Source organism: Cebus imitator, unplaced genomic scaffold (assembly GCF_001604975.1).
Source record: "Cebus imitator isolate Cc_AM_T3 unplaced genomic scaffold, Cebus_imitator-1.0 Scaffold332, whole genome shotgun sequence".
NCBI classification, from domain to species: domain Eukaryota; kingdom Metazoa; phylum Chordata; class Mammalia; order Primates; family Cebidae; genus Cebus; species Cebus imitator.
This window is the reverse complement of record NW_016107647.1, coordinates 572,464-600,274: the sequence shown is the minus strand read 5'-3', so window position 1 is coordinate 600,274 and position 27,811 is coordinate 572,464. Positions and strand designations below refer to the sequence as shown.

The window sequence follows — 27,811 nt, the reverse complement described above, 5'->3', positions numbered from 1 at the left end:
GGCAGGAGGCTGGTGATCGGGCCATCTCCACCAGGCCCTTTGGACAGGATGTTTGTGGGGCCTGAGCAAACATCACAGAGAATGCTGCAGCCTTGATGTTCCCACCATCCTTGGTGTTCTCCTGGGGGTGCGGAGGGGCAGGGTGGGGAGGGTTACCTGCAGGTCTGGGGAGGCACCTTGAGGTTTTTTTTATGAGGACTGTAAAACAGACAGACAGGAAGGACTCCTGAACCTGGGTCTGCCTTCCTCCCGAGGATCACAGAAACCAGCAGGGGATGGTAAGAAACAGCAGGTGTGGCTGGGTGGGGGGCTCTGCCTGAGCTCACCCAACTCAGCCTGAGGGACACCTTCCTCAGCAGGCAGAGCAGCCCCAGCCAGCCCCCTCAGCACCAGCTTCTGTGTCCCCACTGCTCTCCATGGCCCTCACCTCACCTTCTCCTCTGTGGATGTCTACCGTCTGGACACTCCAGCCTGGCCCAGAGGAGGCGCCTGGCCAGTCCTGACAACCAGCTGGATCTCAGGCGTGGCAGAGCTACCTGCTGGGCCCAGGCCTGCACCCATGGTATCTTCCCTCTGGCTCTAGAAGGAAGGTCTGGGCCCAGCCCTCATTTTGCAGACCAGCAGACAGCTGTGGAAAGAGGAGGCACAGCTTGCCCAGACCACATACCCAGCTGGGGCAGCCGCAGGGTCTCACCCCAGATGCACGGCTCCAGAGTTCAGGCTCCTGAGCCGGGCATCATAGAAAGGAAAGAAGGGGAGGGAAGTCAAGTCCCTATTCGCATCGATTCTTCCAAAGGAGCCAGGGCCCTCCCTGCCACCCCTCTGGCCCCTTCCCCACGCCCACTCTCACAGCAGGCTCTCGGCTACACACTATCCTGCACAGGGTCTGGAGCCAGGGGCCCGGGCTCTGGGGTCCCTCTGCCTCCCCAGCAGAGTGCCACCTGGAAGCCAGCCTGACCATTCAGCTCTGCCAGCTCAAGATGCCCGGCTCCCGGCAAAAGCTGTTCCCTGGGCCCAGGTCAGGGGCTAGGACTCCCCCTCCCTTCAGAGCCTGCAGAGCCAGGATCACTTTGGTAACAGCCACCACCCAGCTGGGAAAACCAAGACCCAGGGAGGCAGAGTGACGTGTTCAAGGTCACACACAGGGTTTAAATAGCATGGCAGGCTTATTTTGTGAGGTGACTCCCACCACCCAGGACAGGAGTCGAAGCTGCCCAAGCTGCAGGTTCTCTGAGCCCAGGAATGGTGAGAGAGGAGGTCTGAGCACAGAGAGAAGTCCATCACAGCAAGGGGCCTCTGCCTGACCCAGAGAGACGCCTGTCACAGCGATGGACCTCTGTCCCATCCAGAAAGAAGCCCATCACAGCAAGGGACCTCTGCCCCCTTCAGAGGGAGGCCCACCACAGCAGGGGACCTCTGCCCTGCCCAGCACCACCCCCAGCCCATCAAGCCCAGATAAGCGGTTCTCTGATGGAACTCTGCCCACATTTCTACACACAGCCCCCAAACACCAAGGAGAGTGGGTTTAACTGTACCCTCAGTATCCCACCCACCCACTGGGGTCTATGAGCTTTTCAAAGGTCTCCAGAAAAAATGCTTGCCTTCTGGCCCTGGGAAGAAAATATAGAGGCTCCAAAATCTAAAGAGACAACCACAGAAAAGAACTGGGAAAATGTTCACTTAAAAGTCTATAACTTTTACAGGATAACAGCTTGTCGAGTGTAGCTCAGCTCAGCTCAGCTCAACTCTGAAGTGGAGGTAAACTGAGTGCTAGGAAAGCTTGTGTGTTTGTGGCAGAGCAAGAGGAGGTACACTGGCTTAAGACGGGCTGCTTCCGGGGCAGAGAGAGGAAGATTTCGTATTTGCTGATGGTTACAGCCACCCACGCTGGGGACTTCTGAATATGTCACCCTACTTCATTCTCCCCACAACCCTTCGTTAGGGGAATTACCTTCCTCTTTTTTTTTTTTTTCTTTGAGACGGAGTCTCGCTCTCTGTCACCTGGGCTGGAATGCAGTGGTATGATCTCAGCTTGCTGCAACCTCTGCCTGCTGGGTTCAAGCAATTCTCTTGCCTCAGCCTCCTGAGTAGCTGGGACTACAGGGGTGCACCACCACACCTGGCTAATTTGTGCATTTTTAGTAGAGATGAGTGTCGCCATGTTGGCCAGGCTGGTCTTGAACTCCTGACCTTGTGATCCACCTGCCTCGGCCTCCCAAAGTGCTGGGATTACAGGCATGAGCCACTGTGCCCAGCCAATTACCTTCCTCTTAAAGGTGAAGAAAGTGACTATACCAAGATTGGAACGCAGCTCTGCCTGTCCCCAAAGCCAAGGCCGTTGTCTACCAGAGATAAACTTGAAAACACTTCCTTATGTTTATATCACAATGTGAGTGTGCAGATTAACCCTAACCCATGCCTGGCTAGTTAACATGTTGAGGACTCCAATGGGGTTCCCACCCTGCAGAGGAGGCTGCTAAATTCAGTATGAATATTGTCATCCTATCTGTGACAACCGCAGAAATCGCCTCAACGCTTTGCAGTTCCTCCCAATTTCCCCACCTGTTGAATCTGGGCTGATCTCGTGACTGTGTTGCCATGGACAGTAGGATACAGCACATGTGAAATCCAAAGGGACCTTGTGGCTTCTGCACTGTCTCCTGGGACTCTGTAGTCTGGGCTGGCCTGCTGGAGGATGGATGAGGGAAGATCGACAAGCATCCCAGCAGAGGACTTCCCAGACCAGCCATCCTCCAGCTGAGCCCCCAGCTGACCACAAACACATGAGCAAGCTCGGCTAACATCAGCCACACCTGGCCCACATCAGCAGCACCCAGCCTAAATTGCTAACTCACAGAGTGAGCTAAATAAACTGTTACCAAAGCAAACTAATATGAGCCACAAAAACTTAGAAAATGAAGTGTTGAAATCAATACAATTTGCAATCGTATTAAAAACATCAACTAGCTAGGAATATGTCTAATTAAAGATATACAAGAACTCTACACTCAAAATGACAAAACACTCCCAAAAGAAAATAAAAACAACCTAAATAAAACGGGGATAGATCATGTTCATGGGCTGGAAACTTAATATTGAATGTTAATTCTCTCAAACTTGAGCTACAGATTCAATGCCATACCAACCGAGATGCTAGCAGCCTTTTAACAGGGCTAACTCTAAATTTCAATGGAAATGCAAAGGACCCAGAACAGCTAAAACAATCTTAAAAAAGAAGATCCCATGCTGGAAAACTCCCACTAGCAGATATTAAAAATTACTGCAAGGCTACAGTCATCAAGACAGAGCGGTAATGGCACAAAGATAGATAATGGAGCAAAAAAGAGAGGCCAGAAACATTGGCCGGGTGCTGTGGCTCACGCCTGTAATCCCAGCACATTCGCAGGCCGAGGCAGGCAGATCACTTGAGGTCAGGAGTTCAAGGCCAGCCTGGCTAACATGATGAAACCCCGTCTCTACCAAATATACAAAAATTAGCTGGGTGTGGTGGCAGGCACCTGTAATCCCAGCTACTCGGGAGGCTGAGGCAAGAGGATCGCTTGAACCCAAGAGGCAGAGGTTGCAGTGAGCTGAGATCGCACCACTTAACTCCAGCCTAGGCAACAGAGTGAGGCTCCGTCTCAATAAATAAATAAATAATAAAAGAGAAGAGAGGCCAGAAACAGACCATACAGATGCAGTCACTTGATTCCTGTCAAAGTTAACAATGTAACACAGTGGGGGAAAGACAGCCTTTTCAACACATGCTGTGCCAGCTGAATGTCTATTTGTAAAAAACTGAATTTTGACTCCTACTCAGACCATACACAGAAACAAGTTCCAGACGGACTGAGGAGCTAAATGTGAAAGGTAAAACAATAAAGCATCTAGGATATCGCAGAAAAATATCTTTATGACCTTGGGAGAGACATCGATTTCTTAAATAGGACACAAAATGTATTAACATAAATATACAGATCAATAGACGACGCTTCATTCCAATTTGGAATCTGTGTTCCTCGGATGACAACATTTGCAATGAACTCATCAGAAAGTATCATTAAGAGAGTAGAAAGGCAAGTCATAGAATGAGATCACATATGTGGAATCCAACAAGAGACTCATAACCAGAACATATTTTAAAAACTCCTATGAACCAATATGACAAAGAAACTTAATTTTTAAATACGCAAATGACAACAAAATGGCCAAGTGTAATACAAAATTGTACACAACATCACAACTTGTGAGAGAGGGCAAATAAAGGCCACAGTCAGCTAGTACAACACATCCTCCAGACTGACCAAAATTACAAAAAATGGCAACCACCAGACTTGGCAAAAATGTGGAGCAAATGGAACTCTCATGCATGGCTGGCAGGGATGTAAACTGGCGACATACTTTGGAAAACCGTATCCGCTAACGTTAAACATAACCTTTGATGTAGCAACACCAGTCCTCGGTATGTATCCAGCCGACATGGATGCCTACATCTTCCAAAAGACGCAGATGAGAATGTTCACAGCAACTGTGTGCAGCATGGAACCCAAATGTCCATCGACACTAAAACAGATTTTTAAAACTATGACATATTCCTACAATGGAATCATAAGGAGTAATTTTCTAAAAATAAACTGCTGCTATATGCACCAACATGCATGCATCTCAAATACTTTATCTTGAGCTAAAGAAGCCAAATACAAGCAAGATCATGCTATATGTTCCCATTGTTCAAAATAAATTCAAGAATAGAAAACAAAACAGGGCAGGGTGCAGTGGCTCACACCTGTAATCCCAACACTTAGGGAAGCTGAGACAGGTGGATCATTTGAGGTCAGGAGTTTGAGACCAGCCTGGCCACCATGGTGAAACCCCATCTCTACTAAAAATACAAAAATACTATGGGCATGGTGGTAGGTGCCTGTGGTCCCAGCTACTCGGGAGGCTGAGGCAGGAGAATCGCTTGAACCTGGTAAGCAGAGGTTGCAGTGAGCTGAGATGGCGTCTCTGCACTCCAGCCTGGGCAACAGAGTGAGACTCTGTCTCAAATAAATAAATTAACTAAAGAATAGGCAGGCTGGGCACAGTAGCTCACACCTGTAATCCCAGCACTTTGGGAGGCCAAGGCAGGAGGATCACAAGGTCAGGAGTTTGAGACCAGCCTGGCCAAATAGTGAAACTCTGTCTCTATTAAAAATACAAAAAATTAGCCGGGTGTGGTGGTGGGCACCTATAATCCCAGCTACTCAGGAGGCTGAGGCAGAAGAATTGTTTGAACAACTGGGAGGTGGAGTTTGCAGTGAGCTGAGATCATGCCACTACACTCTAGCCGGAGCAATAGTGCAAGACTCAGTCTCAAAAAAAAAAAAATAGGAAGGAGTTAGGCCAGGCACAGTGGCTCACACCTATAATCACAGCACTTTGGAAGGCCAAGGCAGGAGGATTGCTTAAGGCCAGGAATTTGAGACCCAACACCTGGGCAACATAGCTAGACCCCATCTCTACAAAAAAAATAAAAAATCAAGGCAAGAGTAATTGATGGTGATAAAAGTCAGAATAATGGTTTCAGGCAGCAATGGGGTATAAGAACTGAGGAAGGGCACCAGGAAAACTGTGGAGTGCTTGAAATGTTTTCTAACTTGACTGCGGAATGCCTGGATTTACACATAAGTAGAAACTTGCTGTTCTATTAAGGCTTGTTGCTTTATTGTCTATACATTTTACTCTAATAAAAAGCTCTGGCCAGGTGCAGTGGCTCATGCCTGTAATCCTAGCACTCTGAGAGGCTGAGGTAGGCGGATAATGAGGTCAGGAGTTCGAGACCAGCCTGGTCAAAGTGATGAAACCCCATCTCTACTAAAAATACAAAAATTAGCCACACATCTTGACATGTGACTGTAATCCCAGCTACTCGGGAGGCTGAGGCAGGAGAATCACTTGAACCCGGGGTGGGAGTGAAGGTTGCAGTAAGCCAAGATGGTGCCATTGCACTCTAGCCTAGGCAAAAGAGTGAAACTCTGTCTCAAAAAAAAAAAAAAAAAAAAAAGCATCACACACTGGGGTCTGTTGGAGGGAAATAGGGGAGGGACAGCAGGGGGTGGGGAGTTGGGGAGAGATAGCATGGGGAGAAATGCCAGATATAGGTGAAGGGGAGGAAGGTAGCAAATCACACTGCCACGTGTGTACCTATGCAACAATCTTGCATGTTCTTCACATGTACCCCAAAACCTAAAATGCAATAAATAAATAAATAAATAAAGCTCTAAGAGGAGAACTGTCATATTATTCTAGATTAAAAGACACTCAAGAGCATGGACATTATGCTTCAACAGAAACTTTAAGAAAGAAGGAAACTCAGGAGACATAACAACCAAAAATAAATCAAATATCTAATTATCCTTGATTAGACATTCCTTTTACAAAACGAGCTATACAATATCCTTTGGGAAGAAGAAGAGAGAGATGAATATAGTCTGAATATTAGAAGGCATTAGGGAATTGGTAATTGCCTTAAGTGTAGGGTCATAGCCTGTGATAATATTAGAGAACAGCTTTATTTTTAAGAGTTGCAAGATTCAGTGTCAAGACTGACATATCTGTGTGTGTGTGTGTGTGTGTGTGTGTGTCTGAAATTAGAGCACTGGACAATGATGAGGCTGCGCCCCTTCTTCATGAGCCCCCTTCCCCCTCCAACAGCCCCACCAAAAGTCTGTCCCAGCTGCTTGGTGTGGGCTGGGGTTCCAGGTGGAAACCTGGGATGTTAGTGAGCTGTGCTGGGAGAGTCACAGCTTCCAAAGAGGGCTTGATGGTGGGCTTCAACAACGTGGGAGGGAGGGGCCGTGAGACCCCATAGTATCTGACTTCCAGCTGCTCCTTAGAAAGCTCTGGAAGGTGGTGTGTTTGGAGTCAGATGACCCATGGGCAAGCCGCACCCTTCCACAGCCTTCCAGGGAGCCAGTGATGTGTGCGGCTGTCGTCGGCATTTTCATGGGTTATTTCTGTTGAGATGTCTAGGGGCCAACTCTATGCAAAAGAGAGAAAAGTATCTTGCACAACTCTGGGCTCCCCTGATTCAGGAGAGCACAGAAATTCTTGACAAGTTTAACTCTGTTTAAAAAGAACGTGTGGAACATGCAAGACACTAAAGTGTGTACCGTCCCTTCTCAGAAAATTACCTCTTTATTAGTTTAAGGGACTTCTTTTACCTAAGAGACTATATTTCAGCTCAAACTGAAGTTTAACACAATTCTGATTCTTAGACTACTGTTTTATAATACAAAAATTACCCAGGCATGGTGGGGCATGCCTGTAAACCCAGCTACTCAGGAGGCTGAGGCAGGAGAATTGCTTGAACCCAGGAGGCAGAGGTTGCAGTGAGCCAAGATTGGGCCATTGCAGTTCTGCCTGGCAACAGAGTGAGACTCCGTCTCAAAAATAAAACAAACAAATAAACAAAAAAGTGAATGTTTTGTGTTACTTACAGATGAATCTTACAAATGACTTAATTCTGTTTATGGTTTTTCTATTTTGCTTAATTCCCAGCCCATCATATGTACAGTTTAATATGTGACATTTAACTACGTGGCAATTTTGGTGTTCCCAGGCCAGTATTTACTGTAAGAAATATAAACATACCTTTTTAGAAACATTAATAAATTGTGACTGATAAAAAATAAAAATAAAAATATCACATAATATAAACTGGTTTTTTTTTTTCCTCTTAGGAAGTAAACAGGAAGTGGGGCACCAGCACGGTCCAGCTCGGTCTTCTGCAAAGCCTCAGGTGACCCACACTGGCCAGCGAGGCGCTGACTCAGAAGTCCTGCCTGGGGAAGAGGTAGCAGGTATCCTGGGAGCAGCCACCAGATGCGCTCTGCTAGAGCAAAGCCAGGGTGGTGTGGGACCTGGACCTCAGGGTTCCCAATGAGAAGCCTCAGGGCCAGGCTGGGGCCCTTCCAGAACTGAACACCCCGTGCCTCTACCTGGCAGCTTTCCATTTCTCTTCACCCCACACAATCATGCATCACTTAACGAAGGGGACAAGTTCTGAGAAATGCATAGTTAGGTGATGTCATCATCGTGTAAGGACACAGAGCATCCTTACACACCTAAGTGGCATAGCCTACTACACACCTGGGCTGCATGGTGTAGCCTTGCTCCTAGGTGACACATCTGTCCAGCATATGACTGTACTGAGTACTACAGGCAACTGAAACACAATGGTATCTGTGAATCTAAACAAGACTAGACATAGAAAAGGCACAGTAAGAATACGGCAGGCAATTGTCATGCAATTGTAAGTGTTTGTGTATCAAAATATGGAAAAAGTATGATAATACGGCATAAAAGATAAAAAGTGGTTCCCCTGTATAGGGCCTGCAGACCCAGAAATCTGAGACGGTTCTCAGAAAGTATTTTGCCAAGGTTGAGTATACGTGCCCATGACAGCCTCGGGAAGTCCTGACCACACGTGCCCAAGGTGGCTGGGGTGCAGCTTGGTTCTATACATTTCAGGGAGGCATGAGACATCAATCAAGTACAGTTAAGAAACACATTAGTTTGGTTCAGAAAGGCAGGACAACTCAAAGGGAGGTTGGGTTTTACTGTAATGGTTTTACTGTATAAACTTTAATTTTTTACCCTTTTGTAATAACACTTAGCTTAAAACATAAATGCATTCATTGTACAGCTATAGAAAAATATTTCTTTATATCCTTATTCTATATATGTTTTTCTTTCTTTTCTTTTTTTTTTTTTTGAGACTGAGTCTCGCTGTGTCACCCAGCTTGGAGTGCAGTGATGCGGTATCTCGGCTCACTACAACCTCCGACTCCTGGGTTCAAGCGATACTCCTACCTCAGCCTCCCAAGTACCTGGGATGACAAGCATCTGCCACCACGCCTGGCTAATTTTTTGTGTGTGTGACAGAGTCTTGCTCTGTCACCCAGGCTGGAATGCTGTGGCACAATCTTGGCTTACTGCAACCTCCACCTCCTAGGTTCAAGCAATTCTCCTGCCTCAGCCTGCCACGTAGCTGGGATTACAGGCCTATGCCACTGCACCTGGCTAATTTTTCTATTTTTAGTAGAGATGGGGTTTCCCCATGTTGGCCAGGCTGGTCTCCAACTCCTGACCTCAGGTGATCCACCCTCCTCGACCTCCCAAAGTACTGGGATTACAGGCATGAGTCACCATACTCAGCCTATTTTTAATTTTTCTTTTTTTTAACTTTTAAAACTTTTTTCTTAAAAACTAAGACATAAGCCAGGTGTGGTGGCTCACGCCTGCAATCCCAAACCTTTGGGAGGCTGAGGCGGCGGATCACGAGGTCAGGTGTTCGAGACCAGCCTGACCAAGATGGTGAAACCCCGTCTCTACAAAAAGTACAAAAATTAGCTGGGCATGGTGGTGCACACCTGTAGTCCCAGCTACTCAGGAGGCTGAGGCAGGAGAATTGCTTAAACCCACGAGGTGGAGGTTGCAGTGAGCCGAGATCATGCCACTGCATGCTAGCCTGGGCAACAAAGTGAGACTCCATCTCAAAAAAAAAAAAAAAAAAAAATCTAAGACATAAACACACACACTAGCCTAGGCCTACACAGGGTCAGGATCACCAATATCACTGCCTTCCACCTCCACGTCTTATCCCACTGGGACGTCTTCAGAAGCAGTAAAAGGGATGGAGCTGTCATCCTGTGACAGCCATGCCTTCTCCTGGATACCTCCCAAAGGACCTGCCAGAGGCTGTTTTATAGTTAACTTTTTTTTTTAATAAGTAGAAAGCCAAATAACATACTAGCGTATAGTAGTACCCTGGGCCTACATCAAAATAACAAAACTATACTAAATACATAAACTGGTAACTCTCATTCACTATCAAGTATGATGCACTGTACCTAACTACATGTGCAGGCTTTTATATGATTGGCAGTGCCGTAGGTTTGCTTATGGCTATGCTGTCACTAGGAACAGGCATTTTCACCTCCTTCAGCTTCACTGTACATGGAACTGGCCAGGCATGGTGGCTGAGGCCTGTAATCCCAGCACTTCGGGACACTGAGGCAGGCGAATCACAAGGTCAGGAGTTCAAGACCGGCCTGGCCAACATGATGAAACCCTGTCTCTACCAAAAATACAAAAAATTAGCTGGGCATAGTGGTATGCACCTGTAATCCCAGCTACTCGGCAGGCTGAGGCAGGAAAATCCCTTAAACCCAGGAGGCAGAGGTTGCAGTGAGCCGAGATCGCACCACAGCACTCCAGTCTGAGCAAAAGAGCAAGACTTCATCTCAAAAAAAAAAAATCATATGGGACCATCACATATGGGGTCCATCCTTGATGGAAATGTCATTATGCAGTGCTTGACTGTACTTGAGACCATGGCCCCACCAGGCCCGCCTGCCTAGACCTTGACCAGGCACTGATGGATCTGATTTCCCCATGCACACCCTCAGCTAAAACACATCCCTCCTCTGTCTAGTTGCCCCTGCAGAATAATTGGCCACTCTGGACACTCAAAGTGAAGCAATCAGCACTGATCAAAGGTGCCTGGGAGAGGTCAGGGTAACACGCTCCCCACCCTCACGCTGAGCAGGAAACACTTCTATGCTGATGGCCACAGCTAGTTGGGGTGAGGGACACAGAGCCTGGAAGCCAGAGAGCTCTCTACTCAGAGCCCAGCCGTGCCCCCACCAGCCAAGCAACCTCCAGCAAGACCATTAGCCTCCTTGCTCCTGCACCCAGGCTTCAGGGGCCATGTGGTGACAGAGGAGGAATTGTAAGGTCATCCTCTATCACTCACCCACCACCCACCCAGTCCCAACTGCCAGGTGGGCCAGTTTGGTGGGTAAGGAACAGAAGCACAGCCATTCTCTGATCAGTTTCCACCTCCAGCTCAGACTTGTGCCCTGAGCACCAGGCTCGAGTTCCCACTGCCAACGTGGCATCTCTACCTGGGTGTCAGAGCTGACACCAGCCCCTCCCATGTGACCATGTGAGGAGCACACAGAGATGAGTCTGAGACCACTCATCTCACATCCACGCCTGTGTGCTGGCATCACAGACCGACCCTGATCCCTGACCACCACACCCATACAGCCAACCTCCCCAAAGCCTGCTGCCCACTCCCCATCTGTCCTAGACCCACCTCCCACCAGTCAGCCTTGTTCTTTGTTGAGGGAAGCTGGCCTGGAGGGTGGCATCCCAGGGTCCCCATACAGGCACAGCAGCCTCTACCTATGGCCACGGCTATTCCCTGGAGCCTCAGCTCTCACCAGTCTCCCCTGCAGGCCAGGGGTGATGCTCCCACTGTTGCTGGTCCAGGTGCTGTACTGTTACCTGCAGGTCCCTGCCCTCAGCTCTCCATGTAGCCTCACCATGACACTGATCCCAGCAGCTCTGACTCAGCTGGGATGGGAGGTCTGGCAAGAGAGCCTGGGCTGGAGTCAGGACTCCTGGGCCCCCATCCTCTGTGCCTGCAGAGCCGTCGGCCAGCTCCTCACCCAGCCCAGGGCCTCTGTGTCATCCTAGTGGTGTCATGAGGGGTGAGAGAGGGGAAGTCCAAGTTACAGCAGCAATCAGGTGCCAGTAGCATACTTTGTGGGTGCTTTCAAAATGTGTGAATGAATTGCTAATATTTACAAATTGGGAGCTGTCATATGAAGTTCCAGATCCCAGGCTTCTGGTAGAAAAATCCCAAATTTCAGGCCATGCTGGGCCTCCACGGCCCCAGGGCAACAGCAGGGGCGACTGCCCTGTGTGCTAGGTGCAGTCTCTGGTCCCCACGGCCCCTACTTTCCCACAAGCTGTTTCACTCCCAGGGTCCTGGCACTGCTTCTCCATCATATGCATTCTAAAGGCCGGCTGGCCACAGTCGCTGGAGTGACAGCAGGGACCCTCATCCCTACCGGTCTTCACCTTTGTGGTTCCCACTGAATCCCTAGCACTCAAAGGGTGGCAGGTGAGAGGGCAGAGTGGGAAGCAGGAGAGAAAGCCTCTGGCTCTCTCAATCCCCACTCCCCCCAGCCCCAGGTTCTGGGCCCTCTGTGCCGGGCAGGCTTGCCTACCTGCTAATCCTACTGTCATACACGGCATCTGTCAATGACTGAAATGTCCTTATGCGGCCCTTGACTATACTTGGGACCACCAGCCCCACCAGGTCCACCAGCCTAGACCTTGACAAAGCAGGTGCCAGGGAGAGGCCTGGGGGTGGGGGCGAGTGCAGAGTCCGGGGCCTGCAAGCCTTGCCCTGGGCTCAGCTTTGCCCCTCGAAGGTCAGTCATCCAGAGAGTCCTGAAGCCTCAGTCTGCCCACAACAAATGCCTGCTCACACCAGGCAGCCAGGCAAACTCAGAGAGGTGGCGGGCAGGAGCCAGAAGTGCCTGGTGCAGAGGACCAAGTCAGGGGTTGGCAAACATCTGCTTCACTAGTTTCAGGGACCTTGGACAATTCACTTAACCTGCCTGGGCCTCAGCCAACTCATATACAAAATGGGCATAATGAGGACATCCCCTCACAGGGAGGTCATGCTGCGTCACGGACTGATGCGCGTCTAGTGATGAACACAGCGCCTGGCACATAACAAATGCTCCACTGACGAAGGGTGACCTGTTAGGGTGATGAAGAGGGCCTCGCGTGCAGACTCAGTAGACGAGGGTGCCCCTCCCCTTGTCTGTGGGAAGCCAGCCTCACAGCCAGGCTGTGTGGCTGAAGGAGGGGTCTGGCAGCTCGCATGTTTGCTGACGTGGTTGGCAGGGGCTGAAACAAGAGTGCAGTGTGGGAGGGAAATAGCCAGTGAGGAACACGCCGCTGCACATCTGGAGGCAGCTGGAGTAGCAAACACAGCAGCCGAAAGGCCCCTGCCCAACCACGCCAGGCCTGGCCCCTCTGCTCTTTTGCCAGAGGGGACAACTTCTGACCACCAGAAGATACACATCTACATCTGTTTGTGGATACAAAAACACAAAGCCCTCTTCTCATCCCGGCCTCCCCCCACCCCACTCCTGCAGAACCTCTGACACTCTGCTGTCTGCCATTAGCCTGCCTGCTCCTCTCAGTAATCCTGAGACTAACAGGACTACCCCACTGTACAGATGCAGAAACTGAAGTTCAGAGGGTGAGTTGCTTGCCTGAGGTCACACAGCCAGGAGCAACAGAAGCAGGAATCACTCTCTGGGGGCCAAGGCAGGCTCAATCTCACTGCAACTTGGCCCCAAGCCTACTTTCCCCGCATGGAGGCCTAGGAGTGGACAAGGGGGTGGACATCCTAGCAGAATCCCAGCCCACGCAATTCGGATCTCAACCAGAAGCTTCCCCTCAAAGCCCCGGATGCTGCAGGCCAAAGGCTCTAGAGGCCACACAGCCTGGCCTAGCCTGGAGGAGGTAGGTGCTGACAGGTAGAGGATGCTGACACTGACTCCAGGGAGACCTGCAGCACAGACCCTGAACTCCAGCTCACTAAGGCCCCCAGGATTCTGGAAGGCTCAGGAGGCCAAGGACTCCCAGGCATGGTCCAGCGTTAGGAGAGCCACATCTGCTGCCTCGGCCTGGGTATGTGAAAAGGATGCAGCCCAGGGCTCGGAGGCTGCCACCCTCCCAGCAGGGCTTCAGGGCTTGGAACCACAGCACCCAGGACACCAGCCGTGAGTGGAGCCCTGCCTTGTGGTAGCCCCCCACCCCTGCCCCTCCAGCACCTGGAATCCACCACAGGCCTTCTTCCCATTGAGAACACAGCTCTGGGAGCGAGCCCGCAGTAAGCCCTTTTTACAGATGAGAAATCTTGAGGCCCAGGACAGTTAAGCATTTTGCCTAAAGTCACACAGCTAGTGACGGGTGGAGCCACCCTCCAACCTGGGGAGCCCTGTGCCAAGACCCAAGCAGGAAACAAAGGGACGCCTTTTACATGAACAGATCTGGGTTCAGAGCTGGGCCCAACACTTCCTCGCACTAGGCCGTGGCCAGGCACAGGTTTGCACCACAGTGGGAAGGGACTCATAATCCCTTTGCTGTAAGGTCGCCATGGGAACTAAATGAGATGAGGCACGTGAAGCACTGGCAGGGGGTCTGGGGCTTGGTGCTCAGGCATGGGGGCACTCACTGAGACCACCCGCATTCTCCCCTCCTTAATCCCCGCCATGGCAGCAGGACTCTGCAGCAACGCTCATGGCCAGCAGCCTTGACCCGGGGCTGGCCTCCTGACTGGCTGACAACACAGTGTGGCAAAAGCAGTGGCCCTGCTAGTTCTGAGCCCAGGTGCAAGAGTCAGTGGGTCTTGAGGTTTATAGCAAACGTACTACCTCGGCCTCCGTGGTTAACTGGCCATCTAACTTAGACGATAAATTCCTGCTGTCTTTCTTCTACTTCAGTCCAGCTCGCCCCAAACCCACACCTGGCCTCCAGGCCAGCAGGATTCCAAAAAAACACCTCCTTCCAGGAAAGGATTTTGCATTGATTTGTTTTAAATCTCAGGCCTGCTTGCTTTAATCTGCCTAGCCACTACATGGCTTCACGTTCCCCACCCTGGAGCCCAGTGAAAGCCAGTGCCTAGGCCCACGCCTCTCTCCCCCCATGTCCCCCACCTTGTTCTCCCCGACTTCCCCGTGTGTGTGGCCCCCAGGTACACCACGTATCCCCCAGGAAGCAATAAAATCTCAATCTCCATCCCGAGCCTGTCTTAATCGTTGAAGGGGTGCTCTCCATCTTCAAGATCCTAAACTAAAACACCTGTGTTTAACCTGTCTCTTGGATGTCTGTTTCCACAATGAGAACATGCCGGAGCTAACCAGCTAGAGGATGAGAAACCACATGACACAGACATGAGCCATCCTGGCTGAGGCCATCCCAGACCAGCTGAGGTACCAGCAGACCAGACACATGCTCAGGCCCAGCTGATGTCAGCCATGCCTGGCCAGGTCAGCAGGACTGCCCAACTGGCGCGTGGACTTGGGAGCAATAATAAATGTGTGTGCTACAGAGGAGCAGGGGTTGCCTCACTTGCATTACTGTGGCAATGGGTCAATTATACCATGACCGAAGTGTGTCCAAGGAGGAAAGACTGACATTGGTTTGGCGAGAATGGCAGGAAGGCCACCCCACAGCAGTATGGGTAGGAGTGTGACCAGTGAGACTCACTGGAGAACCCTCAGATGAGGCGTGTGATGAGATAAGCACACAAACCAAAACCACCAGGAGAGGCCGCCCCCCACCTCTCAGACTGGCAAAGTCCAGAACCTGCTTAATTTCCTCTGTAGCACTTTCACCATCTAACATGCCTGATTTCAGATGTTCATTTCACGGACTGTATGTCTCCCCGCCCCATGACTGGCAGCTCCAGTCTTGTCTGCTTTGCTCACCCTGTCTCCCCAGCATCTGTGACAGTGAGACAGGCATTCAATAAATATTTGTTGCATGAATAGAACGAGGAAAGACATTCTCATGCACTGCAGATGTAAGTAAAACCCAGTACACCCTCCAGGGTGGACAAGTGAACAACATCTACCGGGGCTATAAAAATACATCCATCTCTTCTAGAGCTGAGCCAGCCAGCACCTCTCAACAGAAATGCACAGGCATAAGGACCAGAAGCCTGGCAGAAAAAGCTCACGGCTCCTACTGGAAACAACCCCGATGCCCCCAGCCAGGGAATAACAAGCAAGGCAAAGTCGATCCCTACAATGGGGCATGATGAAGCAATCAAAAAGACCCCTCCTGATACACGCAACAACATGGAATGTTCATTTATAAAAGTTCACTTATAAAAGCTGGAAAACTAACCTCTGCCATTAGAATTCACAGCAGTGGTTTCCTGAGAGGGGGCTGCAAGAAGGCTTCCTAGGGACTGGTCTTGTCTCATGAGCTGAGGGTCAGCTCCACAGGTGTGTTCACTTGTGAAAATTCATTTGAGTTGCTTGCTTCTGACAGGTTCTAGTGGTTATGTGTCAACAGCATACAAAGAGAAAAAGCACAGACACACTGACCTCACAATTCCACACTGGGGCATGGTGTAGAGAGGCTCACAGCAGCATCGCTTTTTAAGAGCAGAAGACTGGAAACAACCTGACTATCCATCAATAAGGGGACTGGTAAATCAAAGATGTGGTGTGCATACCGTGGGGCACTGCGGCCGTCAGACACAGGAAGGGGACTTTCCATGCAGTGACAGGGAAAAGCTCCAAGATCCATCGCTATTCAAAAAAAGCATAGAGCAGAATGCTGTGTATCCTATGTCAGTGCTTGTGAAAAATACGTGCATGCACCTACATGCTTGAAGTCACACTGACCAGTGGTTCTCAAGTATGGTCCTGGCCCTAGAGGGTCTCCAAGACACTTTCAGGGACCCATGAGGTCAAAATTATATTTGTAATAACATTAAGACTTCAGTTGCCTTTTCATACACCCTCTCCCAGAGTCCAGTGTACATGGAGTTCTCCGGAGACTACATGATAGTGTGATGATGTCATCACTTTGTGTCTAATGGGATGTGCACTTGTGTATTCTAGAAGTTTCTAGAGTGATCTCTAGAAACTCATGCTCAGCATCCTTAGTCATCAGGGAAGTACAATCTAAACCATGATGAGATGCTATTTCACACCCACTAGGATAGCTACAACAGCAGGTGCTGGTGAGGATGTGGAGAAACTGGAACCCTTGTGCATGGCTGGTGGGAATGTAAAATGGTGCAGTCATTTGACATTCCCACCAGCCATGCATACTTTGGAAGACAGTCTGGTAGTTCTTCTAAGGGTTAAACACAGAGTTACCATGTGGCCTAGCAATGCCACTCCTAGATATGTTCCCCAAGATGAATGAAAACATGTGTCTACATAAAAACTTACACATGAATATTTATAGCTGTATTACTCATAATTTCGAAAAGTTGGAAGAACAATGTCCATCAACAAATGAACAGATTTTTGAATTGTGATATATTCATACAATATCATTCAACCATGAAAAGGAATGAACTGGTGACATATGCTACCACATGAATGGACCCTGAAAACACTGCTAAGTTAAAGTAGAGTCACACACGAGAAGCCACACTGTGCATGACTCCCAGAAAGACCAGGGGCATCCAGAATATGCAAATCCATAGACTCAGAAGGGAGACTCTGGGCTGCCAGGGGCTGGGAGAAGGAGGGAATAGAAAGTGCTACAGGATGTGAGTGTCTTTCTGGAGTGACGAAAACACTCTGAGGTTAGATTTTGGGGATGTCTGCACAACTCTGAATCTACTAAAACCCACTAGATTCTGCTCTCTCAAAGTGGGGACTTTATGGCATGCAAATAATATCTCAATAAAGTGGTTTTGAATGAAAGACAAGAGTTGGTTTTAAAAATTAAAATAAAGAAACCCACCACAGGCCTAGCCTTGGCCCCAGACTCTCAAGACGGGTCGGGTGCAGCTGTGAAATGCATGCATTTTGTCTGGGCAGGCAAACACGGGGAGCACCCAGCTGCTGGCCACCCAGACTCACTTGTACCTCTATGTCCCCCATGGGAACCACAAGCCCTCCGGCTCCACTGGGAGACTGGGCCCCTGCCACAGCCCCAAGATGATAGTGTTTTCTTCCATGAAATGGGATGTCCAAGTGGGGTATCTCAAGGTTGCCACAGGGTGAAACTTGATGTTTCTGACAGATGCCCCTGAGCAGAGGGCCTGAACCCAGCCACCAGCCAGGGCTGATGGCATTGAGACCCAGGGAGCTGGCCCGGAGGGGCCTGCAGCAAATGCAGGGCACCTGTCCAGCTGTGGAGCTCTGTGGACCTGGGGCAGCCACCTGTTCCCATCCTCCCCGACAGAGCCTCCAGGCACAGCTGTACTCTTGGTCTCTGTATTGACAACGGAGAGGATATGTTCCCTTTCAGGAACCCCTTGTGAGAGCCCAGTACTAACTCTGCCACTCCTTCTAGCCAGAGATCCTATTAACACATAAGTTGGCCGGCATCCCACCTCTGCTCAACACCCTGCTGTAGCTCTCACCTCACTGAGAGCAGAAGCCAAAGTCCTCATGGTGTCCATAGGCCCTGGACAGCCTGCCCAGTGACCTTCCAGACCTCCTATCCTCCCCCACCCACTTATCTCAGCTCCACTGGCCTCCTATCCAGGCACCTTCCTGCCCCGGGGCCTTTGCACTTGCTGCTCCGTCTTCCCAAACTGCTCTTCCCGGTGTCCGAATGGCTCCCTCCCCAGTCCCTTCAGCTCTCTGCTCAGGTCACCTCCCCAGGGAGGACTCCCCTGTCCCCCCACCCTTCCTCTCACTGTACTTTATTTTTATTTATTTTATTTATTTATTTTGAGATGGGGTCTTGCTCTGTTGCCCAGGCTGGAGTGCAGTGGCACGATCTTGGCTCACTGCAACTTCCACCTCCCAGGTTCAAGTAATTCTCCCGCCTCAGCCTCCAGAGTAGCTGGAATTACAGGTGCCCACCATCATGCCCAGCTAATTTTTGTATTTTTAGTAGAGACAGGGTTTCACCATATTGGCTAGGCTGGTCTTGAACTCCTGACCGCAGGTGATCCACACACCTTGGCACCCCAAAGTGTTGGGATTACACAAACAGGTTCTACAGGGCAGAAGTATCTGAATGCTGTGATGCTCTGGCCAACAGGGAATCCCTCAAACTCAGATGACTGCTGCTGTCCCCTGCAGACGCCCCTCAGCACTGTGACTCTGCCAGGCAGACCTCTGTGATTACGGAGCCCCCTACTCCTCACAGTGGCCCTCTTAGTTCACAGGAGTAGAGAATGGGCTGCAGCGAGCCCGGGCCACCGCCTGTGGACACGAGGGCAGAAAGCGGTGGAAGCAGGCTTCTCTCCTGCCTTCTTCAGCTCTTCACCCTCTGACAGTGGTTTCTTTTGTTTTGTTTTGTTTTCGTTTTTTGAGACGGAGTTTCATTTTTGTTGCCCACACTGAAGTGCAATGGCACAATCTCAGCTCACTGCAACCTCTGCCTCCCGAGTTCAAGTGATTCTCCTGCCTCAGCCTCCCAAGTAACTGGGATTACAGGCGCCCACCACCAAGTTTGGCTAGTTTTGTATTTTTAGCAGAGATGGGGTTTCACCATGTTGGCCAGGCTGGTCTCGAACTCCTGACCTCAGGTGATCCACCCGCCTCAGCCTCCCAAAGTGCTGGGATTACAGGCGTGAGCCACCGCGCCCACCCCCCTCTGACAGTGGTTTCTGAGTGCCCAGCATGTGCACGGGATCCGGGCAGATGCTGAAAGTACAGGGTTGGGCAAAATCCAGCAGAGAACCTACCCTTGGGAGCCTGTGGCTTTGAGGGGGAGATGAAGACCCCAGCAGTCACAGAGGTGTGACGTTCTGAGCAGTGACACGGGCTAAGGATAAAAGTGGTGAGCCTCACTCGGGTGATCTGACTGCTCCTGGGGGTCAGGGAAGGCTCCCTGGAGGAAATCTTGAACCACTGCACCCAGCCTCACCCTGCTTTAATTTTTCTTACCAATACCTGACATTACAGCAGATAATTCCCGTGGACTTGTTTACTGTTTTCTTCCCCAGCAGAATGTCAGCACTGTGAGGTGAGGGTGGGGACCATACCTCTGCATATTCTCTGCAGAGCCCAAGGACGTCCAGCAGGGCCTGCACACAGTTAGAGCTTTATAAATACTGGGTGGATAAATAAGTCAACCAGGGGAGATCCCCCGACCACCCTTTCTCTTAGTAATTCCTCCTCACCCTAGTTCCCCTGCCATCCTCTGAGCATCCCAAACCATCTCTCCTCTGTTCCAAGCATTTGCTCATACTGTTCCTGGCCAGCTCAGACAGCCCCTGCTCTGGGAAGCCTTCCTAAATCTTTGTGCCTTCTCTCAGCATTTCCCCAACTCCAACTCTACTTTCTCCCCGTCTCCCTTCTGAGGTTTCTAGAGATCAGTCCCCACAGCTGGGGACTGTGTCTTGTTCAACCCCATATCATTCACTCTACAAACCTTCACTAGGTGTCAACTGTGAGTGTGCCCTGGTGTCCCTGGGAAGGCAGAGATGGACCAGTATGGACTTGGTTCACAGGCTGGGGGCTGTGAGGAAGAGATGCCTGTGTGATATCTTGGAAGGTTTCCTGAAGGAGGTGGCATGAGGGGCTCTGGAGTGTCAGCAGTGTTTGCATCCACTCATTCTGCTGCCCATAGCTGTGGCCTTGGGCAAGGCTCTTAACTAGCTGGGATCCTGTTTTCTCATCTCTCAAGTCCTCCCACAGCACTTGCTGGGCATAGACCGTGTGCAAAGCCCATGCACACGCAATGAGGGTGAAACTGGGGTCTCCATGGGCTCCTCCAGGCCTACTGGCTGCCACCCCTGCCAACTCTGCTTTCAGCCTGCTCACGGTGGGCAGGGCCAGAACTCGCCCTCACTGAGCACCTCCTGGGTGCCTGGCTCCTGCTTCTGTGATTTGATCCTCCCAACAGGCTGGGGAGGTGGGCTCCATCTCCCTATTCTCAGCGCAGTGCATCCAAGAGGTGTGGCTAGCAGCACCAGGTCACAGGAGGGAGGTGGCAGGCTGGGGGAGGTGGGGAGCATGCATGTTGTGGGTGGGGTGTGTAATGAAGTGCACATGTGCCAGGGAGGGCATGCAGCCAGACTCAGGAGCATGGTACAGGCAGTGCAGCTTCCAGGGTTTCTGAAATAGAAGCAGCCCCCGCCCTGATCCCTGCCCCTGCCTCTCGATGCCCAGGCCTCTCTGTGGTCTGGGCTGTGGGATCCTGGAGAGCAGCTTTGTTTTCAGGAGCCTCCGTTTTCCCCTCACCCCTGAGCTTTCTCAAATGGATTTTTGAGTGTGGGCTTTGATGATGGCTGCTGGCCAACAGGCCCCCAACTGAGTGCCCCTTATCTTGTCTGAGGGCTGTTCTGGCAGGGGACCCCGCACGTGCAAAGGCCCAGAGACCAGAATTAGCAGGGCAGGGACAGGCAGCTGCAGTTTTTGGTGTGCAGGGAATGGAAGATCTAAGGATCCAGGGGTAGGGGATGGATTCAAACAGGACCCAGAAGCTCAGGCCTGACCAGATAAACATCCACACCCGCACCCCGTCTCTCACCCTTCTGCCCACCATCACCCACTCATCACCACCAATTCATGGGCTCTGGCTCCACAACCCACAGAATTTGGGCATGTAGCTTATGGTTTTGTGCCTCAGTTTTTCCATCTGTAAGCAGCAGAGAAGTCCCTGAGTCATGGGGCTGCTTTGAGGATTAAACAAGCTAATTCTTGTCCAATGCTCAGCTGAGGACTTGCTGAGCAATTTGAAATGTGACAATGATTAGTCACTATCTGTCCTCAGCCCACCCGCTGATATCTTCAACAGATATTCATGGGGCAGCCTCACTGTGCCAAGGCTGCGACAGTAAGCAAGGCAGGCTTGCCCTCATTTAGGGTCTAATGGGGGAAGAGGGCAATACAGAGATGTACACAGGCAGGTTTATCCCTGGTCACTGCCATGTGTACCCAGCATGGGAGGGGTGGGAGATGGGAGCCCAGCAGGTGGGGGATCGGGCTAAGGGGGGATAGTCCTAAGGGGGAAAGTCCTAAGCCTCCTGGGAGAAGAGGGGTTTGGGACTTAGAGCCCCTGGCTGCTGTTGTTGGGGGAGGCCTTAGGGGATCTGGATGATGGAGGGGCCATTGGTGAGAAGCTGGGGAGGTGGCTTGCCCTGCTCAGCCCTGGGCCCTGCAGAAAGGCAGGTCATGGGGCCGGAAGTGACCCCTCCAGCCATGTTGCCATGGCATCCCTGGGGCCTGAAGAAGGGGTTTACAGCCAGTGCCCCAGGCCCGGCTGGGCTGGGGGTCCTGTCTTTGAGCTGGCGCCCTGCCAGGGATCCAGACTGCCTCAGCCAGGCTGTCCCTGCCTCTGAGCATGTCCAGATGTGGCCTAATGGAAGCCACATGCCCGGCTCCCTGGGCTGGGGAGGGGTCTGACGTCTGTTGTCACTCAAGAGGCTTTGTGAGGGCGGCTTTTCCCGCAGGGCTGGCACAATGGAGGGCCACATGGAGGAACCCTGAGGCAGGGTGGCCCCCAGGAGGTCAGAGGTTCCCAGGGCAGCTGGGGGCAGCCCCTGACCTGCAGAAGGCCTCAGCACAACCTGTGACGCCAGCTAAAAGGGATCCCTTCCTTGGGCCTCACACAAGCAGCTTCTACAGGGCAAGAGTATCTGAATGCTGTGATGCTCTGGCCAACAGAGAATCCCTCAAACTCAGATGACTGCTGCTGTCCCCTGCAGACGCCCCTCAGCACTGTGACTCTGCCAGGCAGACCTCTGTGATTACGGAGCCCCCTACTCCTCACAACGGCCCTCTTAGTTCACAGGAGTAGAGAATGGGCTGCAGCGAGCCCGGGCCACCGCCTGTGGACACGAGGGCAGAAAGCGGTGGAAGCAGGCTTCTCTCCTGCCTTCTTCAGCTCTTCACCCTCTGACAGTGGTTTCTTTTGTTTTGTTTTGTTTTGTTTTCGTTTTTTGAGACGGAGTTTCATTTTTGTTGCCCACACTGGAGTGCAATGGCGCAATCTCAGCTCACTGCAACCTCTGCCTCCCGAGTTCAAGTGATTCTCCTGCCTCAGCCTCCCAAGTAACTGGGATTACAGGTGCCCACCACCACACCTGGCTAATTTTGTATTTTTAGTACAGATGGGTTTCACCACGTTGACCAGGCTGGTCTCGAACTCCTCACCTCGGGTGACCCACCTGCTTCGGCTTCCCAAAGTGCTGGGATTACAGGCATGAGCCACCGTACCCGGCCCCACCTCTGACAGTGGTTTCTGAGTGCCCAGCACATGCACAGGATCCGGGCAGATGCTGAAAGTACAGGGTTGGGCAAAACCCAGCAGAGACCCTGCCCTTGGGAGCCTGTGGCTTTGCGGGGGAGATGAAGACCCCAGCAGTCACAGAGGTGTGACATTCTGAGCAGTGATACAGGCTGAGGAGTGAAGTGGTGAGCCTCACTCAGGGGATCTGACGCCTCCTGGGGATCCGGGAAGGCTCCCTGGAGGAAGCCTGCAGCTTCTACTTGAGCTGCAATGTGGAGGATGAGGTGATAAGTAGGCAGTGGTGAGAAGGGAGTGCTCCAGGCAGGGGAAACAGCACGTGCAAAGGCCCTGTAGCCAGAGGGAATTGAAGTTGATTGAAAGGAAGCTCTGGGCCAGGCGCAGTGGTGCACACCTGTAATCCCAACACTTTGGGAGGCCGAGGCAGGTGGATCATGAGGTCAAGAGATTGAGACCATCCTAGCCAACATGGTGAAACCCTGTCTCTACTACAAATACTAAAATGACCTGGGCATGGTGGCATGCACCTGTAGTCCCAGCTACTCAGGAGGCTGAGGCAAAAGAATCACTTGAAGCCAGGAGGTGGAGTTTGCAGTGAGCCTAGATCGCACCACTACGCTCCAGCCTGAAAGCAGAGTGAGATTCCATCTCAAAAAAAAACAAAAAAGAACGGAAGCTCTGATTCGTGCAAGAAGAGGCTGGGGAGGGGCAGCAGGAAGCCGTATAGGGCAGGGGGTGGCATGCTCTGATTTGGCGCTCCCCCCAGGTGTGGGGCTGTCCCCCTCTCACACTGAGGGAGCTCTGGGCCTTTCCAATGTCCATGGGTCTGTGAGGCCCTAGATTCCCCAGGCTGTGGCAGCAGAGGGTGGCCCACCCAGACCCGCCTGTTTGCTGGAGGACTCCTGACGCCTCTCCTCTCCAGTGTTGGCCCTCGGGGATTTCAAACCTGCGTGGGGTCTGAGGGGTACCACCCCAGGGCCCCATGGGAGCTAGACCAGGCTTCTGGATCACAAGCCCGCAGTTGATGCAGAATCACCCCCTGCAGGAGCTCAAGGCTCCTAGCGTGAGCAGGAAGGGGTCAGCCTCGTGGGGGCTATGGACCCTGTTCAACAGCAGAGCCCTTTGAGGAGGGCTCATAGGTGGGCTCAGCTGACCCTTCCCCTCCTCACCACAGCCCACAGGGTATTTCAATGGGGTGTCTGACTGTGCCGGTCTATGAGAGCAGGCATGGACAGGCAGGAAGAGGCGTGGGCTGTCTACCAGCTTCTGCACAGCCTTGGGATGGTCCCGTGTGAGACCTGGGTGCCCTGGTCCTAACTGCCTACTCTCATGTGCCCGATGGAGTGTGTTGAACTCCGTGTCAGGTGGCTTGGAGGATATAGGACCAGGAGTGTAGGATCCAGGGCATTCCAGGCCCACTGCTCACCTGAGCCTCCAGCACCACTCTGAGCCCCAGCTGCCTCATTGGTGAAACAGCATGCATGGTTGTAAGCACCCGGTGCTGCTGAGAGGACTAGTGGGAAGCTGCCTGCCCAGCTTGGAGAGGGGCCTCTGTGGAGTGAGGGTATAGCTGGCATGGCCCCACCACCTCCACTGGCCCAGCATGGCCAGTGGCCCCGCTCAAATGGCCCACTCACCTCGCCTCTGCCCACGAGTTCACTTCTTTCTACAACACATGCTTGTGAGATTAGAATTTGCTGCAGAAACTTAGAAATGAGAAGACGTCACCACAAAATTCAGCTTTCTGGCTGACATGTGTTGAAAGCTTGGCAGAGGCGGCCATGCTAGGCTCCTAGGCCACAGGCCAGCCACTGGGACAGCTGAGAAGAGACTGCCCTTCGCACTTCCTGCCAGGTCATGCGGGGGCTACTGGACTGAAGCAGGAACCCTCCTCAGCGCCCCCAGCTCTGGGGTGTGCACCTTCTAGACCCCTGACCACAACCGCAGCCCTACCAGGGGGCCCAGCACCTCCCACAACGGGAACCCCACTCCCACCCAAGAGCTGGGCCTGGAAGAAGGTACACTCTCACAGCCTCCTGCCCACACCAAGGGCCTGGGCTGGCCGTCTTGGGCCTGGCCCCACAGACCCAGCACCCCCAGACCCAGGCAGAGACCTGGGGCAGTGTCCAGAGCCCAAGGCTGCCCTTCCCAAGCAAAATGCCCTGAAGGAACCAGGACAGGGTCTTACCTTCAGGGCTGCCTCTGGGAACAGAATGGACAGAGTTGGGGTCTGTGTCCTCCTCCGCGTGGAAATGGGGGAGAACCTGCGGCTTCCTGGGCACTTCTGGAGCAGGTGGTACCCATGCTGAGTCATGCGGTTGTGTGGGCAGGATGGTGTGGGGGCTGGGCTTGACTGGGTCCCTGGGAGGGTCAGGCATGGCCTGAGTTAGGACGACAGCAGCTGTGCCTGGGCCTGGTGCAGGCGTCACGTCCTCTGGCCCAGCGCTATGGGGCGTGGCTTGGGCATCTGGGATGAGGTTTTCTTCGGGCCTTGCCTTGGCTTCTGCCCTCTCCTCCTGGATGGGAAGACTGGGTCCAACTGGGGCTGTAGTGCGCCACCTGTCCAGCCCCCTGTGGCCACCTGCTGCCAGTGGCTCAGTGACAGCTGTTTCCTCTCTCTCCTCCTCCTCCTCTTCTTCATCTTCATTGTCCTCAGTCACTCTCCTAGTTTTGGCCTGCACTGGGGCTGGAGGACCCAAGGCAGCAGCTGCTGTCGGCCTAGGGAGGGCAGCTGGCCAGGGAGGGGCCTGGATGGTGGACAGTGGCTGATTCCCACCTCCCAGAGCAGCCGGGGGGGGCCCTGCACCCGCCTGGACTGCACCCGCCTGGTCCTCACCCCCTAGGGCTGCTGCTGCTTCTGCCTCAGCCACCTCCTGGTCATAGCTGTAGGGTTCTTCATAGTGTCGCTCAGAGTCACCCTCCTCGGCATTTGAGAAGTTCCCGTGGCAACCAGGGAGCTGGTAGCAGATGAGCTCCCCGCCAGCGTCAGGGCAGTGGCAGGCCCGGCAGGGCGGCAGGTGAACAGTGTGGCCAGCAGCGTACTTGCGGCCCGCGTGGACGCAGCCCACCTGGCCACACTGTGGGCAGCTGTCAGCCACCACCATGGCCTCGATGCAGTTGGGCGGCAACTCCGGGCACAGCATGAACTGGCAGCTGATCTTGCCACCGCCTGGTGGGCAGGAACACTCGGTGCTGCCGAAGTCCACAAAGTAGGACTGACCGGCGGGCACGCGGCCACGCGTAAAGCCCCCCTGCAGGCAGTCGTAGTACTGGTAGCCCTCGCAGGCACAGCCCTGCTGCACACACGTGGCGCAGCATGCACCTGGCTCCAGCGCCTCCTCAATGCAGTTCTCCAGCGGTGGGCACTCCATGCCCGTGCAGTCCTGCCGAGGGGCAGCAGTGGCCACGCTGGGGCCCAGGGCCAGGGCCAGGCCCAGAGCAAGCCAGGCTCCCACAGGCTCCCAGAGCAGCGCCATGGTCCAGGCCAGCCCAGGACGGTCCCCTCTCTTTCAAGACCCTGGGGGAATCAGAAAGGAAGACTATCAGCACTGAGGGTGCACACACAGATGGGGTGCACACTGGCATGCACGCAGGCAGAGCCCAGCCTCAGCCGCCTACATGCAGGCCCTCATCCCTGGGGGCACACTCGTGACTACGCCCCCCACACACACAGGCTCTGCCACACGTGGGGCAGATCACAGGCAGGTGAGTGTGCAGTGGCTGGGTGCCACAGGTGAGACCTGGAGTTGCTGACAACCCCACAGATGTTTGCTGGGCCACTTGGCCTCCAGCCTCACCTGCATTCTGATGCAGGCCCTCTGACTGAGCCCTCATGCCCACATACACGCACGCATGCACGGCCTCACACCCACTCAGTCACACTCGCCACGGCATGTCGGGCACATAAGCCTCCATGCAGTCACACACGCTGTCTCACCCACAGCATCCCCACATGCTGGTATACACCCTGGGCAGTCTCTCACACACAGGCCCATGCACACACACGACCAGTCCCTCCCAGCAGATCCCTGGTTCGGTCCCCAGTCATGCACAGCAGCTGCTGTAGAGAAAACACGGTCAGTGGGGAAATGCTGGGCAAGAACTAGACCCCCACTAGAGCCCCAGTCTGCAGACCCTAGGACCCAGGAACACCCCCGTGATACCCTCTGGGATTGCAGGCTTTGCCCCAGGGGCCGCTCCTGCTCCCCTCCACAGTAGCACTGGCAAACGCCTCCTGATGCCTTGCTAATCCTAACACCCCACCAATTCCCCCAGTCATGTCCATTCGCCTAACAATCCGTCTCCAGTCCCTCCCCACCACAGTCTCTGCCCCTTCCCTCCATCGCCAGGTCCTGTCCCCACTCCAGCCTCAGCTCCCACCTGCACTGGCACAGCACCGCCACCTCCCTGCCCACCCTGACTCCTCTCCTTTCCCGGGGAGCCCAGTCTGGTCTAAGAGCAGCTGACGTACCTCGGCCCCACAGCCTGCCCCAGCTTCCACGGCCAACAAGGAAAGGTCCAGATTCCCAACTGAGCCCGGCACTCAAGACCCTACAGGAGCCATCCCAACCCGACCCTCCCACGGGCCCTCAGGTCTGATCTCTCCTGAGGGCTCTCTTCTCTCCTCTCATCTTGCACAAGACACTCAAATGCCACCTTCTCACCAGTCCTCACGCCTCCTCCCTCCACCACCCTGGCCCAAGTCCCAGTACCTGTAGTCCCACTTTCGACCCAGTGGCCCTGCCTGCCCCATCTAGACAGCGTGCTCCCCGAAGTCAGAAGCAAGAGCTCCTCTCTGACTCCCAGCCTAAAGCCCAGCCCCACAGGACAGTGACAGAGGGACAGTGGGGCTCGTCACCACAGCAGCGGTCCCCAGGCTGGCCCCTGCCCCTGGCCCCAGCCCTGAGGGAATGCCTCCTCTGTGTTCAGCCCTGCTAGGAACCGGGGGTTTATGAGCCAGTAAGGAGCCTTTGGAGCCTTGAGGGCTGATGCCCTGCCCTCACACAGATGCCACCTCAAGAGGCTGGAGGTCTCCGTAAAACCA

General features: G+C 52.9%; 1 protein-coding gene across 5 annotated transcripts in view; it reads right to left on the bottom strand.

Moving 5' to 3' along the window:
* FBLN2 (fibulin 2) overlaps positions 1–27,811 on the bottom strand; it is an 85,824-nt gene that overhangs the window by 39,148 nt on the left and 18,865 nt on the right. For all 5 annotated transcript variants that reach the window (XM_017505029.2, XM_017505031.2, XM_017505032.2 and 2 more), the window contains exon 2: positions 24,956–26,284. In XM_017505029.2, coding sequence (XP_017360518.1) covers positions 24,956–26,243 — 1,288 coding nt within the window. In that variant the 5' untranslated portion in view covers positions 26,244–26,284. The remainder of the gene's footprint in view (positions 1–24,955; positions 26,285–27,811) is intronic.